Genomic DNA, 14,155 nt, shown 5'->3' on the forward strand with positions numbered 1-14,155 from the left:
GCCACAGGGTGCTTTGGGAAGGGTTTGCAATGCCTCATGGGGCAGGCACAGCATCACATGATGTAGGTTTCCCAATCCCATTGTTGCATGGGCATCCTACTACATTGCCAGCTGCTTTTCAACTGAAGTTGGGGGAGGGGGGAATGTGTGATAGGGAATGTGTGTGTGTGTATGGAGCGGGGGAGAGAGACAATGTGTTCTGGGGGACAGAGAGTGTGTCAGCATGCTGTCTTGTAAGTTCAGACCGCGGCAGGAAGCAACCAGTCCTGAGGGAGGGGGAGGGGGAAAGTCCGACATTAGCTCCCGACACACACACACACCCTCCCTCTGTGTTCATGGGACAGCTCCGGAGGCCAATTACAGCCCTGGAGCCTCTGCGCAAATAGCCTTATGACTCTTCTCGAGGTGGTTTTTTTGCAGCGCTGCAACTGAGGAGTTTCTGCGTACAAAGTGGCTTGGCAGTGTGTACACGTCTACAGTTTGAGCACAAAAAGCTGCTTTACTGCGCAGAAACTTGCCAGTGTAGACAAGCCCTGAGAGAACATCCGCTATGCCGTTGTTAACCCCAGGCACATGCTTGGCCGAGAAATGAATATTGCATGAATGTTTCTGTTTGGTGGTGTTAATTGTTAAACATCTCTACACAGAAGAGAGAGTGCTCTGAGAGCCTTAGTCACATTAAGGATTCCATGCAGGTGGAGTCACTACTTCCCCTCCCTATGAAGGGCTGCTGTGCCCCATGCTAGGAAGGCAAATCTCTCAGGCCTTGGCTACACTTGGGGATTCACAGCGCTGGCGGCAGCGCTGTGAAGCGCGAGTGTAGTCGCGCCGCCAGCGCTGCGAGAGCTCTCTCGCAGCGCTGCAAGTACTCCACCTCTCCGAGGGGAACAGCTTGCAGCGCTGCGAGCGAGCGTGCAGCGCTGCAGGCACTGATTACACTGGCGCTTTACAGCGCTGCGCTCGGGGGGGGGGCGTTTTCACACCCCTGAGCGCAGCAAGTTGCAGCGCTGTACAGCGCCAGTGTAGCCAAGGCCTCACTTTCACAGGTGGTGGGGAAGACATGAGCGAAAATAAGCCCTGGTGTCCTGTCCTTAAATCCAGCAAGAGTGGAGTTATATGCATTCCAGCTGCTGTCAGGGAGTACAGAGGAGACAGACTGAGACAAGTCTCTGCTGAGATCACAATGTGCACATTTGACAAGCATGGACCATTTGGAGCAAGTAGGACTCCATTTCTGGGGTGGTTCTGCTCATTCAGCACCCGAACTGCACTCCCCATGCTCACTTGAGGGCACACAAGGAGAGAGTGAATTTTGAAAAAATTCCAAAGTTAAGCCATTTAGGTATCTAGTAATGAGTGTTCAGTTCATCTAGCAAATGACTGGTGCACTCACACAGTAGCCAGGTCCATGAAACACCCATCTGACTGGAAGAATTCTTCACTGGCACTGACTGATGTGCTTGAGCAGGAATGGTATGCAAGGACAGAGATAGATATACTGAAAGTCATTTTTAAGGCATAGTCTAATAATCCAGGCATTGGCTACAGAATGGGGAAGCTTCCACCTACACTAATGCCTTGCCTTGAGGCTACAATTAGGACATGGGGCTCAAATTCTCCCATTTAACAGATCAGACTGCAGCCCAGCAAAGCTGAAGCCTGCATCATGCTTTGGTGACACGTTCAGTCTCATGAGCACTGAGGGACAGAGGTACATCAGGGGCTACCATATTTATCCATATTCACAGAATGGCAGAAATTCTAATGTAGAGGCAGCTCCTAACTTGACAAGCAGAGTCACTTTGGCTCTATAAGCAAGGGTTCATTGGAGGGGGATGTCTCTGCTGAGACACTACCTGCTTAAGCTAAGCTAACAATCAGATCAATTCTGCAGAGTCTCACATACAAGCTCCTTCCCACCACTGTTTGCTCAATGGATGATTATCACAGGGCTTTTCAAGCATCTTTCACTAGATAATCTATTCATGCCTCTATTGTCTTGGTTTCCATTGGCAGGGTGGGGCTCAGCAAGGTGAGGGAGTAGTCATTTGCCTTCCAATTGCAAATGATTGTTCTCCTTCAGCTTGTACATTAGAATTTAAAAGGCTGCATTCTCCTGGACAAAGATTCTTGCACTTCAGGGGGGAGGAACAGAGATAATGAGTATGTTCAGGAGTGGAAATGTCCCATCTTTGGAGTGAGACACATGATACAGTCTTCACAGTCTAAGGTCCTAACCACAATAAGGAAGTTTGCCCTAGTGTAATTATGTAAATGTGCAAATCCCGTAACTAAAGTGCATCAGTCTGAAGCAGGGCTTTAATCCATTAAACTGCTGTAGGAAAGGACCTTGAGTCTATATTTGGAGTGGAAATGGACACTCCCGAATAAGTGTCTGATTAAAACAATCTTGCTGCCCACATCTCATCACCAGCAATATTAACACGAGACATACTACCTATGGCCCATGATGGAAGGTTTCCATTTTCACATCCAAAGTTTCTATGTTGTACTTATGTATAGGCTACAAGCATTCCTAGTGTCTCACAGGAGATTAGGGAGAGACCACAAGCACAGACAAATGCACAAATAGAAAGGGGATCTGTACCAGGAGCAAAAACCAAGCCAGGGAGCGTCAGACCCAGTCCCAGCTCAGGACGATCAGCCCAGCCACCACACTGCCCTGCTGGAGCAGTAATGGGCCCATGGTAAGAACCAACTAAATTAGCACAGCAAGACAGAGTTACCAGGTAAAATCCACCCCACAGGTAAGGGGCAGACTGGGCTCACTCACACATCCAACAGCAGCTGCCACCAACTCAAGTCCTGCAGACCCTCATGGGCATGGCCCATAGCCTGAGGCAGCCAGAAATCTCCGCCTGGGATCTGCCCAGGGCATGGGACTTAGCTCTGCCCTCCCAAGGAATTCCTAACCCCACAGCCTCCCCGAGACCTGGGAGCACACAGGATAGGGGAGGCATCCTTTACCTTGCCGCCAGAGTTGGCCCCGCAGCAGCTTCGCATGGGGTACCACAAAAGTGAACCACTCTGGGGTAAAGTGATTCAGGCACAGTCCCACCAGCTTGCATGTTTGCTGGCCCACATGCAGCAGCAGGAGGCAGAGCCCAGGGAGATTGTCCCACTGAGTCCTCATCTGGATGGGCACAGCAGGGAGGGTGGGGAAACAAGCAAACAGGAAATGTTTCTGAGTACCTAGCTCTGATCATGGCTCCAAATCTTGTGCCAAATCCCATGAGATCTTTTGGCTCCAAATCCTGTGCTGAATCCTGCAAGATCTCAAGCCTACCCCAGAAGTCCCATGGAGGCTAGAAATCCCACAGGACCTGGCCCATCCTGTTCTTTGTACCATCTCCCATTGTGGGAGCTACCAAAACACACTCCTTGCCAGGCAGAGGGGCTCTCTTTGAGCTTACACAGAGCTCTTCAAGAGACACAATCAACTGGATATTTAGTTAATTTCAAAAAATTAGTTAAAAGTTTCAGGTACTATCCTAAATCTCTCTGCCAATTTTTGTGCTTTTTAATAAATTTATTTCATATTTTTTTTTAAAAATCTCTTACTGTGGAAGACCCACAAAAACAGGTTAAATTGCCTATATACAAAATACTGTACAAATTAAAGAAGCTGAAATATGGAGATTTTTTTTCTTTAATTGTGCCATTATAGTAATTTTAGGTGTTATTTGTAATGAGCAGTATTGGGGAAAACATTTCATGCAGAAATATGACTGAGTGACCTTTTACTTTTATATTCATTCACTTGTAATTTGTTCCTAGACAAAGGTAACATATGTTAATTGCCTTATGCTTAATTAAAAATCAAGCTGTAAACCTAGTTAGAAAGAATACACAGCTTTGGTCATTTACAGTATTCTACAAAAAGAACAGGAGTACTTGTGGCACCTTAGAGACTAACAAATTTATTAGAGCATAAGCTTTCGTGGGCTACAGCCCACTTCTGCGGATGCTGTAGCCCACGAAAGCTTATGCTCTAATAAATTTGTTAGTCTCTAAGGTGCCACAAGTACTCCTGTTCTTTTTGCGGATACAGACTAACACGGCTGCTACTCTGAAACCTACAGTATTCTATTCCTTGAACTGGTGGATACGCAGTTACATGCCGCTATGTGTATCCTGCATATCATCTCTGGCACCCTGCGTCCGATTCCACTCCACAGTTCTGAGCAATATTGCTCCTCCTCATATCAGATGAGAGGTTGCCACTGGCAAGTACTGGAGAAAGTATGCACCAACTGAAGCCTGCCGCTGCACAATAACCTTTTAAAACCACCAGCTGCATGTTTGCCGTCACATCGCCCATTATGGTCTCATCCTCCACGCCAGGATGTTAGGGTGGAAACACTTTGGTGAGAGGAATGGGATATCTGTTATAATCCCCAACCAGTTCCTCGGTGCTGATCCCATAATTTGCTCGCCTGGTTTTGACCTGCCCCGGTACCAATGGTCCCTGTTGAACAGGTTCGGGACCAGGCAAGGTCTCTGTGCAGCCAACCAGTATTGCTGGGGCCTTCGTGACAGCCCTTTGTGTAGCTGTGGCGCGACACAGCCGATGACGCACATTGTCGATGAATGCCTGCTGACTAGGTTCAGCAGTGGCCTAGAAGAACTGCATCACACCACTGAACATGCCATTGCTTGGCTAGACGACTGTGCACACGCTAAATAAATAAATTTCTTGAAGCAATATAAATATTTTTTTCAGAGAGGTATAGTCTATATACATGACTGTGAACCGAGCTCTCCTGTTCTAATCCTGGATTTGACACAAAGTCCCTCGTGGGACTTCCCTACAGTAGGAAATTGGGCCCCAATCTTGCAAACACTTAAGCACATGCCTAATTTGACTACGAGTTGTCTCACTGATTTCAGTTGGAATGGTTACAGTAGTAAAGTTAAGTACCTTAAACATGTAGCAACAGTGAAAGTTGTTATGTAGACATAGGTATTCTTGCTACCACTGTGTCATGTAGACTTGCTCTGAGTGTGGTTAGATGAGCTGGTGGAATGAACACTCTGCCACCAGTGGAGCTGCCTGCCCCAGTTGCAGTGTAGTGGTTGAGGTTTCCCAAAAACTGCAGTGTAGACTCCATTGACATCTTGCCTTGGGTTAGTTTTCCTCGTTTACTCAACTGCAAAATGGGGATGATGAATGGGCATTGTGCAGCAAGCTGGGTCTAAACTCTGTAGTAAAGCACCTTCGTTTCTCTGGTACTTCAGTGCTAAATTTAAAAGATGGAAGGTTTAGCTGACTGATTTAAATATGAAACTGAATAATACAAATATATTGTATGTTATTTTAGTTTATTTTACTCTGCCCCAAAATTTCCATGGTCAATATACCTCATGTATTTGAATTGACAAGTCAAATCTCCATGGTTGATGTTTAAGGCTATGTTTTAGTCACGGGTATTTTAGTAAAAGCCATGGACAGGTCATGAGCAGTAAACAAAAATTCATGGCCCGTGACCTGTCCATGACTTGTACTATATACCCCTAACTAAAACTTGGGTGCTCTGGGGCAGGGTGCGGCCCAGGGGCGCTGCAGGTATTCTGGGGTAGGAGGCCGGGGGTGCCATGGATGCTCTGGGGGCGTGGGGTGGGGACAGGCCTGGTGCTGGGGCGGGGGGAAGGGGTGGGCAGCAGCGTGTAACCCGGGACCCCTGCTGCTGCTGAGTAGGGGTTGGTGGGGCTGGCAGGCTCCCTACCCGGCTCTGCGCCTCCACGGAAGCAGCGACACATCCCTCGGCTCCTAGGTGGAAGCGTGGCCAGGGGGGTCCACGTGCTGCCCCAAGCGCCAGCTCCGCAGATCTCATTGGCTAGGAACTGCAGCCAATGGGAGCTGCGGGGGCGGTGCCTGTGGGTGGAGGCAGTGCGCAGAGCTAGGAGCTAAGGGAGGGACATGTCACCGCTTCTGGGAAACCATCCCGAGATAAGCGCTGCCCAGAGCCCTCACCCCCTCCCATGCCCCAGCCCTGAGCCCCTTCCCACATCCAAATTCCTGTGGATGCTAGGGGGCAATGGGACGAGACTGCCCCAGCGGTGGTCAGTGAGGCTGGCTGGGGGTGGGGGTGCCCGAGCTGCTCAGGCGGCCCCCCGGTGAGCTGCACCAGCCGCTGCAAAAGTCCCGGAAAGTCATGGAATCTGTGACCTCCGTGACAGACTCACAGCCTTTTTGATGTTGTCTGGGAGAAGGAGAAACAGCTGGTTTTGGCATGTTGGCAAGGATCAGTTGGAGCTTTTATAATCCTGGAAGGTGTGAGAGTGGTTTTCATTTTGGGTACATAGGGATTGGTTGGGGCTTAAGGGTTTTTTTTGGGGGGGGGGTCATGTGACAATCTTGAAGAAAGGGCTTGAACTCCTAGATCACCTCCCAAAAGTCGCTTCCCCAACAGCTGACATGGCAACAACATTGTTGACATTTTAAATGATCATTGATCTTCAGAGCTAACCCCCTACATTCCCCGAACTGAATGCTGAAAATCAATCTCTGAGCTACTGTTTCAGGCTGTTTGTAGACCCAGGAAGATACCACGGCATCAGTCAGATTCAGTTCGCATTCAGAAGTTTTTCTTCTCAATCATAAGTGCTAGAATCTTAAATTATTTCTTAAATGCAAGGTTAGATTCTGCTGCACAATTCTGTGGCAAGATTGTGGGTTCTTCAGTAAATCCTATGCAGCAGACTAACAAAATATATGATCCCAGATACCTACTTCTCTCACAGAGGTGCTTTGGTGATTGAATGATTTTATTAAAGTTAATATTAATATCTTTAAAAAAGAACAGCGCTATATAAGTGTCTAGTACTTCTATTTCCTCAAATCCATATGTATATAAAAATGAATTTGAATGTGAAACTTTTTCTAGGAGAAGTGGTGAATTTTTTTTATTATGTGAAAGAAGAGAAGGAATGATACTTTGAGCTTGAAAATTATAATTCATTTTATCCTTATCCCTCTCTTTTTTTTCCCCCTCCAAACCACCCTTGTCAATATAGCTTTTACAGAAGAATGGACAGATATCCAACATTAATGGTATAGCAGAAGAGCAAGTGGAGCTGAACCTCCAGCCAGGGGAGCTGAATGGACAGCAGACAGAAACAGTTGTAACAGATGGTAAGTAAAAGTCTACAGTGAATGGACTAGGTTACAGAGCATTGAGGATAGCTTGACGGACTGGGAAATAAAATAAGAATCTACTAGCCATTTCCTATGGAGCACTGAGTTCTGGTTTTGTATCACCAGTATTTTTAGGGGTGGTATTGTCACTTCAGGGCACATTGTCACAAGAGCTTTTCCTTCACCAGATAACAAATCCCATTACAAATGGAATCTGTGAAAATTTCCCAAGCATCATGTTTCAGGAGTGGTTTTTCTCCACTTCCACAAAGAGCACTCTAATCAATCCTTGCAGTTGCACTGCCTCTGATTGCCTTTCCCACAGTACCCAGAACAGCTCTTGACTCAGTGGATTGAGGTAAATTGGGCAAAATATTATGGGAGATTAAGGGGTTCAACTTCCATAACCTGGTAAGAATCACAGCCATTTCTACAACTTACTCTCACAGTAGAGGCCAGATTGGACAGTCTGGTAAGAGGCAAGCTAGCACATCTGAAGGCACGTTTGCTTGTTATGTTTGTTAGCTGGCTATGTTGTAGTCCAGGGGGAGCTACAACATATACATCATATGTGTTACCAGACATCTTAATGGGGCTTTTCAGTCTTTTTCAGCTAGCACAATTGAAAAAGACACACTTTTTGCCTGTCAAGACAGGCCTGAGAGAGTGCAGATTCTAATTTCCAACATTGTATTATTTAATAACCCAGAGGGGATAATAGGACAGGGCTGTGTTTCCAAGTGCTCTGAGTTACTGCATTTGCGAGATTTTTATTAAAGTTGCAATGTTTATTTTCACATAACTGCATTACATAGAGCCCTGTTACAACTGCGTCTGAAAGCCTGTACATGTAGGGCTGGGCTTTTTCTCACAGGATTTGTGTTAGTTGCTACCTGGTTAGAAAGAAGGATGCAGTGCCAAAAAATCTTGGCCTATGTCTACACTGCAACACAGTGTGGACTACGGGGGTGTGAATTGCAGGGCGCACCAAAGGGCTGGACGCTAACTGCCCCGTGTGGATGCGCTGGCACAAACTAAGTGGTATCCAGTTTGTGTTAACACAGGCACCATGTAAGCAAGCCCTTAATAGCTCTAAAGAAAGTCCTCAAATCAGGGCATAGTAGATCAGATTTTTTCCACTCAGCTGGAGGAAGCACTGTCAGTTTGCTTCTCTTGAAGCTAGAAGTTTGTGCTGCCTGGGCATACATGCTCCTTTCATGGGAAAGAAACTCCTGCATACTTATCCATCAGTTCCATTAATAGCAAGAAGCTTTTCCAAAGTGAGGGGAGGCAAGAGTGTGACAGTCTCTTAGACCCCTTTTGACTCTAGGAATATTCTTCTTCAGGCTGCATGTAATAGTGGACACTCATCAGATTAATGATGTAGCCACAAAGGAGCTCTCTCTCAGTTAGGGCACCTCATCCCAATCTGTCCTCTGGCACTTCCTTCTGAACACCTGGTTACTGAGGAGTGTAAGCTCTAGAGGCAAGATTTCAGTATTTCTGCCTTGTGTCTGCTTGCATCTTGGAGGAAGTCTGCTTATGGATATTTCATCCATAAGGGGAAAGGCTTTATGGTATGGTATACTCGAGGCCATGTATTCCTTTAACTATATCTAGGCTTGGCAGATATTTCCCCCCCCTAATTTTGATAATTAATATCAACTTTCATTTGTAAGATGTTTCACATTGTTTAACAATAAGAACAGGAGTACTTGTGGCACCTTAGAGACTAACAAATTTAATTGTTTAACAATGTTTTTTTTCATTTTTTAAACTATTTTTATTTTTACAGTTGATGGAAATTAAGGGGGGGATAAGGTTGGGATTAGGGCTAGGGCAGCACTGAGAAGAGGGCTGGAGACAGCTTCTTGCACAGCCAAGGGGCCCGAGACACCAAGGTGCAAGGTGTGGGGAAGGCTGCAGTCCTGGATCGGCAGAGCAGAGACCCTGTGCCAGGACTGCAAAGAGGAGGAAGAGTACTTTTTACAATATTCTTCTCATCCCCAACACCCTCCTCCCACTTTTGCTTGACAAAGGGCTTGTCTACACTGGCACTTTACAGTGCTGCAACTTTCTCACTCAGGGGTGTGAAAAAACACACCCCTGAGCGCTGCAAGTTTCAGTGCTGTAAAGTGCCAGTGTGGACAGTGCACCACCACTGGGAACCGCGCTCCCATGTATCTGGTAACTATTCCCCTCGTGGAGGTGGTTTATTTATGTTGCGACTACACCAGCCATGTTAAAGTGGTGCTGCGGCAGTGCTTTAACGTTGCTAGTGAAGACATGCCCTAATATTACCTGGGCCAGTCTCAGTGTAATCTTTAAAACAAACAAACAAACAAACAAAAAGCCTTTGTTTGCTTAACATTTTCAGTGACTTCATGTCCACACATGAAGACTAACCCTGTTGATAGTGACTTTGATACCCGAAGTGAGCAAGTGGCAGTCTGTAAGGACTGATAAACTTGATATACAGTTGAATCTTCTCCCAAGGGGGCATCCACTTGATCTGGCTAGCAGTTTTTTAATTTCTGTCTCTTCAGCAGGTTGTCATGTCAATCACAGAAGCTCCTATCTCCATTTAGATAATATAGAAAGGTCTTGAAGATTACACTTTGAAGTATACTAAAATTTTTAGGAAATCTACCTCGTTGCTGTCCCTGGCCACCAACTTTCTGGGCACTATTGCCCTCTGATACACCAATATCATAAGGAGATAGCAAATTACTTTCTTTACTGTTATAATTAAGGCTGTCGATTAATTGCAATTAATTCACATGATTAACTCTAAAAATTAATTGTGATTAAAAAAATTAATCACAGTTTTAATCACACTGTTAAAAAATAGAATACTAATTGAAATTTATTAACTATTGGAAGTTTTTCTACATTTTCAAATATTGATTTAAATTACAACACAATACAAAGTGTACAGTGCTCAATTTATATTATTATTTTTATTACAAATATTTGCACTGTAAAAATGATAAACAAAAGAAACAGTATTTTTCAATTCACCTTATACAAGTACCATAATGCAATATCTTTTTGTCGTGAAAATGCAACTTACAAATGTAGATTTTTTTTTGTTACATAACTGCACTCAAAAACAAAACAATGTAAAACAACAATTGGCAACCTGCGGCCCGCGGGCTGCACGTGGCCCATCAGGGTAATCCGCTGGTGGGTCGCAAGACACTTTGTTTACCGTAACTGTCTGCAGGCATGGCTGCCTGCAGCTCCCAGTGGCCGTGGTTCGCCGTTCCCAGCCAATCCACGTTGCCCACCACTGATTGCCCACCACTGATGTAAAACTTTAGAGCCTACAAGTGCACTCAGTCCTACTTCTTATTCAGCCAATTGCTAAGACAAACAAGTTTGTTTACATTTAGGGAAGATAATGCTGCTGGCTTCTTATTTACAATGTCACCTGAAAGTGAGAACAGGTGTTCACATGGCACTTTTGTAGTCGGCATTGCAAGGTATTTACATGCCAGATATGCTAAACATTCATACGCCCCATATGCTTCAGCTACCATTCCAGAGGACATGCTTCCATGCTGATGACACTCATTAAAAAAATAATGTATTAAATTTTGATTGAACTCCTTGGGGGAGAATAGTATGTCTCCTGTTCTGTTTTACCCGCATTCTGCCATGTATTTCATATTATAGCAGTCTCGGATGATGACCCAGCACATGTTGTTCGTTTTAAGAACACTTTCACTGCAGATTTGACAAAATGGAAAGAAGGTACCAATGTGAGATTTCTGAAGGTTGCTATAGCTCTCGACCCAAGATTTAAGAATCTGAAGTGCCTTCCAAAATAGGAGATGGACGAGGTGTGAAGCATATTTTCAGAAGTCTTAAAAGAGCAACACTCTGATGTGGAAACTACAGAACTTGAACCATCAAAAAAGAAAATCAACCTTCTGCTGGTGGCATCTGACTCAGATGATGAAAGTGAACATATGTCGGTCTGCACTGCTTTGGATCGTTATCGAGCAGAACCTGTCATCAGCATGGACGCATGTCCTCTGGAATGGTGGTTGAAGATGAAGGGACATATGAATCTTTAGCGCATCTGGCATGTAAATATCTTGCAATGCCGGCTACAACAGTGCCATACGAACGTCTGTTCTCACTTTCAGGTGACATTGTAAACAAGAAGAGGGCAGCATTATCTCCAGCAAATGTAAATAAAATTGTTTGTCTGAGTGACTGGCTGAACAAGAAGTAGGACTGAGTGGACTTGTAGGCTCTGAAGTTTTACATTGTTTTATTTTTGAATGCAGTTATTTTTTGTACATAATTCTACATTTGTAAGTTCAACTTTCATGATATAGAGATTGCACTACAGTACTTGTATTAGGCGAACTGAAAAATACAATTTCTTTTGTTTTTTACAGCACAAATATTTGTAATAAAAAATAAATATAAAGTGAGCACTGTACACTTTTTATTCTGTGTTGTAATTGAAATCAATATATTTTAAATTGTAGAAAACATCCACAAATATTTAAATAAATGGTATTCTATTACTGTTTAACAGTGTGATTAATTAGGATTAATTTTTTTAATCATGATTAATTTTTTTAAACACTTGACAGCCCTAGTTATAATCAGTGGGACCACAATTTAAGGTCATATCATGCCTTTAATTCTGAAGTGGGATTAGTAAAATTAGTAATCTCGAATCATAAATAGCTTCATTGTCTCTGCCTTGTGCTTTTACAAAGAGCTATTACTTGCTTTCAGTCTCTGAGCATGAGTCCAGGCCCAGTATATATGTGTCTGTTACATGTTCTGGGACAAAAGTTCTAAATTCTCTCACCACTTAGCCTTTAGCTGTTGTTCACAGGGCCTCTTTACATTAGAGGCTAAAATTGGAAAGTTTGTGTGGCTAGGCACAACCCTGGAGGCTTATTCAGTTCTGGGTTCATAGGAGATACTGTGTTTCTCCTTCTGTATGCATATAGAAATAAGGATGTGTATCAAGGCAATACATTTGGAGACAAGTAGTCACTGTTTGTAAGTAACCACTTCTTACATTCTACATAAAATTTATGAAAGCAAGGATGGATTGTTTAACAGATGTAGACTGAAGAGGTTTCAAACCTTGGTGCTGATTATATGTAGCCAGACATGCACCAAAGGTCTGTTATGCCACTCTCAGTACCAGGCATGTTACCCTTATTAAAGGTAATCTACATACTTATTTTGGATGGTTTTGTTTTCATGAGTTGCTAGTTACTGTATGTCTCAATGTATTTTGATGGATAATATACATCAATTTATGAGTAATGTTACTCAAATGCTTATGTGTAAATACAGTAGATTCTGCAGGTGACAATAGTTAGGATATACTATCCTCTAGGGAATGTTAGGCTTTCATTTTCTGCTTAATGAGTTTGATTTGAAGGTTAATAAATTCATTTTGTTTCCATATCATTGCCAGTATGACTATGCTCACTATCACTGTTCTTAATGTCATGTAACATCAATTAGTCACATAACATCATGACAAAGAGATAGAAAAGCAACTTTATTTAACAACAAACAAGCAGCCTGGCTGCAATAACTATGTCTGGCAGCACCAGACCAAAACAAATGTAAACAAAAAACATACATAGTCCATCCACTGTCAAGCACTGTGAAGAGTGGAAATGCACTATATTTTGGTTTATGTTCTCCTGGTCGTAGCTATGGTCTAACTGTAGAACGGGGAGGAGAAAATGGGACAATCTAATACATGTTGAGGCTGTTCTGTGATGTGCCACTATGAATCTGCCTGTGTGTCTGCCTGTGTGTATGAGGAGGGCCATACTGAGGTACTTGAGGATGGCACGTAGTCTGCATGAGCTATCTCATGGTCTCCCTACAAATATCTATTGCCTCATGTCTCCTCATGATTCCCTTTATGGCTCAAAGAACTTATCTCTGTATCAGCCCTGAAGGCTTATAAGCAGCATTATCCTCTTTGAATTTGTCTCTTCAGTTCCATTTAATATACTGATCATTGTTCTCATTTCCTTTTGCAATTCCACTGAGATGTCACCCATGTTTCTGTGCTGGTTCCGCTTTATCTTGCCAAATGCTCTGCCCCTTTAGCTACTGGACTGCTGCTCACTTATCTGGCCTGTGATGGACCAACATTTCTGGGTTCCTTCTCCTAGTACTGGTGGGGTCTGAAAAGGAAAAACAAAGCAAAAGCTTGAAAGTATTATTAGTGCGTGTTGCATTGCTTTTTCAGCTGCATACTTCTTTTTCCTTCAAAGGAGTCTTAATGGTTGCAGTTCTCAGTCTCTGAGGATACTTTGTACAGGCCCCCCCCCCCTTTTTTTTTTTTTTTTTTTGAAAAATGAAGCAGCAATATCAAAATGCTGTCTCTTAACCAGTGTTTTTTGTTTTATTTTAGAGCTTTACAATTGGCTGTGGGTCAGAGCAAATAGTCTATGATAAGGCTACTTGTTGAAGGCATCAAGACCCACATGAACACCCTACAGAGGCCATCTGAAAAATATTTCTTCTAAAGCTATGTCTACGCTGCACACCTCTTGCAGTGGTGTGTAGGGTATGTGTAGCTACATACCTTAGTGAAAAGCAGGCTGCATCCTCACTGTTGTGTGTAGCTATGCATCAGTGAAAGGCTCTGGTAGGTGGGAGGAAGCAGGGAAAGACTCCTGCAACAGGGAGCTTCTAGAGCCTTTCCCTTCCACAGGGAAGGACTCCTGCAGCCAGAAGTTGCTGGTTCTGGCAGCTCCCTGTTGCAAGAGTCTTTCCCTGCAGTGGAGAAAGACTCTGAAAGCTCCCAGTGGCAGGGAAATTTTCCAGCACCTGGGAGGCAGTGGACCGCTAAACTGATAAAAATACCAGGGAGGCACTGCTTGGGCATGTAGAGAGTGCATACCCTCAGGGTTCAGGAGTGTCTTTACTCCCCTAAGCAGTGCCTCATTGTCTACACTGCTATTTATACCTGTGCTAGGGGAGCTA

General features: G+C 44.0%; 1 protein-coding gene across 1 annotated transcript in view; it reads left to right on the forward strand.

Moving 5' to 3' along the window:
- Nucleotides 1-14,155, forward strand: part of AKAP12 (A-kinase anchoring protein 12) — a 127,447-nt gene that overhangs the window by 68,634 nt on the left and 44,658 nt on the right. Inside the window, exon 2 of the mRNA XM_065401981.1 lies at nt 7,039-7,156. Within this exon, the coding sequence (XP_065258053.1) occupies nt 7,039-7,156 (118 nt within the window). The remainder of the gene's footprint in view (nt 1-7,038; nt 7,157-14,155) is intronic.

The sequence above is a fragment of the Emys orbicularis genome, chromosome 3 (genome assembly GCF_028017835.1).
Source record: "Emys orbicularis isolate rEmyOrb1 chromosome 3, rEmyOrb1.hap1, whole genome shotgun sequence".
Lineage (NCBI taxonomy): Eukaryota > Metazoa > Chordata > Testudines > Emydidae > Emys > Emys orbicularis.